Source organism: Crocuta crocuta, unplaced genomic scaffold (genome assembly GCF_008692635.1).
Source record: "Crocuta crocuta isolate KB4526 unplaced genomic scaffold, BGI_CrCroc_1.0 scaffold1015, whole genome shotgun sequence".
Lineage (NCBI taxonomy): Eukaryota > Metazoa > Chordata > Mammalia > Carnivora > Hyaenidae > Crocuta > Crocuta crocuta.
Genome location: NW_027532631.1, coordinates 188,382 through 190,718, shown reverse-complemented (window position 1 = coordinate 190,718; position 2,337 = coordinate 188,382). Strand labels below are relative to the sequence as shown.

At 42.5% G+C, this 2,337-nt stretch overlaps 1 protein-coding gene across 1 annotated transcript in view; it reads left to right on the top strand.

The window, feature by feature from the left end:
• The window catches only part of F8 (coagulation factor VIII), a 118,072-nt gene that overhangs the window by 84,031 nt on the left and 31,704 nt on the right, over positions 1-2,337 (top strand). Inside the window, exon 16 of the mRNA XM_077780655.1 lies at positions 1,101-1,254. Coding sequence (XP_077636781.1) covers positions 1,101-1,254 — 154 coding nt within the window. The remainder of the gene's footprint in view (positions 1-1,100; positions 1,255-2,337) is intronic.

Genomic DNA, 2,337 nt, shown 5'->3' with positions numbered 1-2,337 from the left:
AGAGACTTTATAATGCCCCAATCAAAAGTCTGGGAAGGGCGGGGGGCACCTAGGTTGCTCAGTCGGTTAAGCATCCAACTTAAGCTTGGGTCATGATCTCATGGTTGGTGGGTTCGGGCCCCCCGTCGGGTTCTGTCCTGACAGTTCAGAGCCCGGAGCCTGCTTTAGATTCTGTTCTCCCTCTCTCTCCTTCCCCCTTTCATGTTGACTCTCTCTCTCTCTCAAAAAGGAATAAACATTAAAAAATTTAAAATATGTTTACAAGCCCTACATATGTTTAACATTCAACAAATATTTTTTTTTTAATTTTATGTTTATTTTTGAGAGCGAGCATGAGCAGGGGAGGAGCAGAGAGAGAAGGTGACACAGAATCTGAAGAAGGCTCCAGGCTCTGAGGTGTCAGCACAGAGCCTGATGTGGGACTTGACCCCACAAGCTGTAAGATCATGATCTGAGCCGAAGTCAGACACTTAACCAACTGAGCCACCCACCACCCCTCAACAAATACTCTTTGACCCCCTCCTATGGGCCGGACACTTGTTCCAGCTGCTGGGAATACAGCAGTGGACAAAACAGACAAAAGCCCTGCTTTCATAGAACTTACATACTAGTGAAGCCTGAAGGGAGAGTATGTCAGGAAGATGGAGTGGTTAACTATGCAAAATGTTGCTTAGTCGTCCAATAAGGTGAAGACAGAACAAAATTGACTTTCAGCTTTGATAAGCCGCTCCCCTAATTTGGATACCATCTGAATATGGATAATGTCCATCTAGATCTCTTATGAGCTCTCAGCCTCTAAGTATTTCCCAATTGAATTTACACAGATGTCCATGTGTTCAAAATTGTATACTCCAAACATCTCATCCTCCAGGGTTCTCCGTCTCAGCGAATCGCATCACCATCCATCCATTTTCCCAAATCAGAAGCCTAGAAATTATCTTTAATCCTTTGTTCTCCTCTCTCTGCCCCATTATACTTCCAGTTCATCATCAGCTCTACTCAGTGTGTCTCAAATACAGGGAGGGCAAGAATGTGAGCTTTTTCTGCCCACCTAGTCCATGAAGACATTGTTTTTCTTCTGCTTCCCCTCCCCCCCCCAGGGCTCTAGGTGGGGATGTCCCTCAGTTCAAGAAGGTGGTTTTCCAGGAATTTACAGATGGATCCTTCACTCAGCCCTTATACCGTGGAGAACTGAATGAACACTTGGGACTCTTAGGGCCATATATAAGAGCAGAAGTTGAAGACAATATCATGGTGAGTTGAGGACAATGGAATTATAAGAAAATTAATTGTGTGTGTGTGTGTGTGTGTGTGTGTGTGTGTGTGTGTGTTGTTTCTGATTATAAATGTAATGAATTCTCAGTACACCTGGGTAGCTTAGTTGGTTAAATGTCTGACTCTGGATTTCAGCTCAGGTCATGATCTCACAGTTTGTGAGTTCAAGCCTGCATCAGGCTCCATGCTGACAATGCAGAGCCCACTTGGAATTTTCCTTTTCTCCCTCTCTCTCTGCCCTTCCCCTGCTCATGCTCTCTCTCTGTCTCTCAAAATAAATAAACTTAAAAAAAATAATGTAGGGGCACCTGGGTGGCTCAGTTGGTTGAGCATCCGACCTGTGGTTTCGGCTCAGGTCATGATCTCACAGTTTTGTGCATTTGAGCCCCACATCGGGCTCTGCACTGATAGCATGGAGACTGTTAGGGATTCTCTTTCCCCCCTTTGCTCTGCCCCTCCCCCACTTGAACTGTCCCTGTCTCAAAATAAACACGTAAACTTAAAAAAAATTTTTAAATTACAAACTAATATATTCTCGACACCTGGGTGGCTCAGTCAGTTGAGCGGCCGACTGCAGCTCAGGTCATGATCTCATAGTTCGTGAGTTTGAGCCCCACATTGGGCTTGCTGCTGACAGCACAGAGCCTGATTCAAATCCTTTGTCCCCCTCTCCGTCCCTCCCTCTCTCATGCTGTCTCTTAAAAGTAAATAAAAACATTTAAAAATAATGTATTCTCACTTTTGAAAATTTTTAGAGTATAGAAAATAAAGAAGTTGAAAAATAATCCCATAATTACCATTTTGGGGTATGTATATTTCTATGTATAACTCTACCTCTTTGACTAAATATCATGTGGTAAATATTTCCCATGTCATTAAAAGGACTTTCTAAGTACTTTAATGATGGCATAATAGTCTGTTATGTGAATTTATGGTTTTCTAAGCCATATGCTTTGAACAACCGTTTAAATAATTTGATATTTTTTTAACAGTTCAGTAATGCTGTAATCACAACCCCTTCCCAGGACAAAATTCCAGAAATACAATGTACAGGAAAATTTT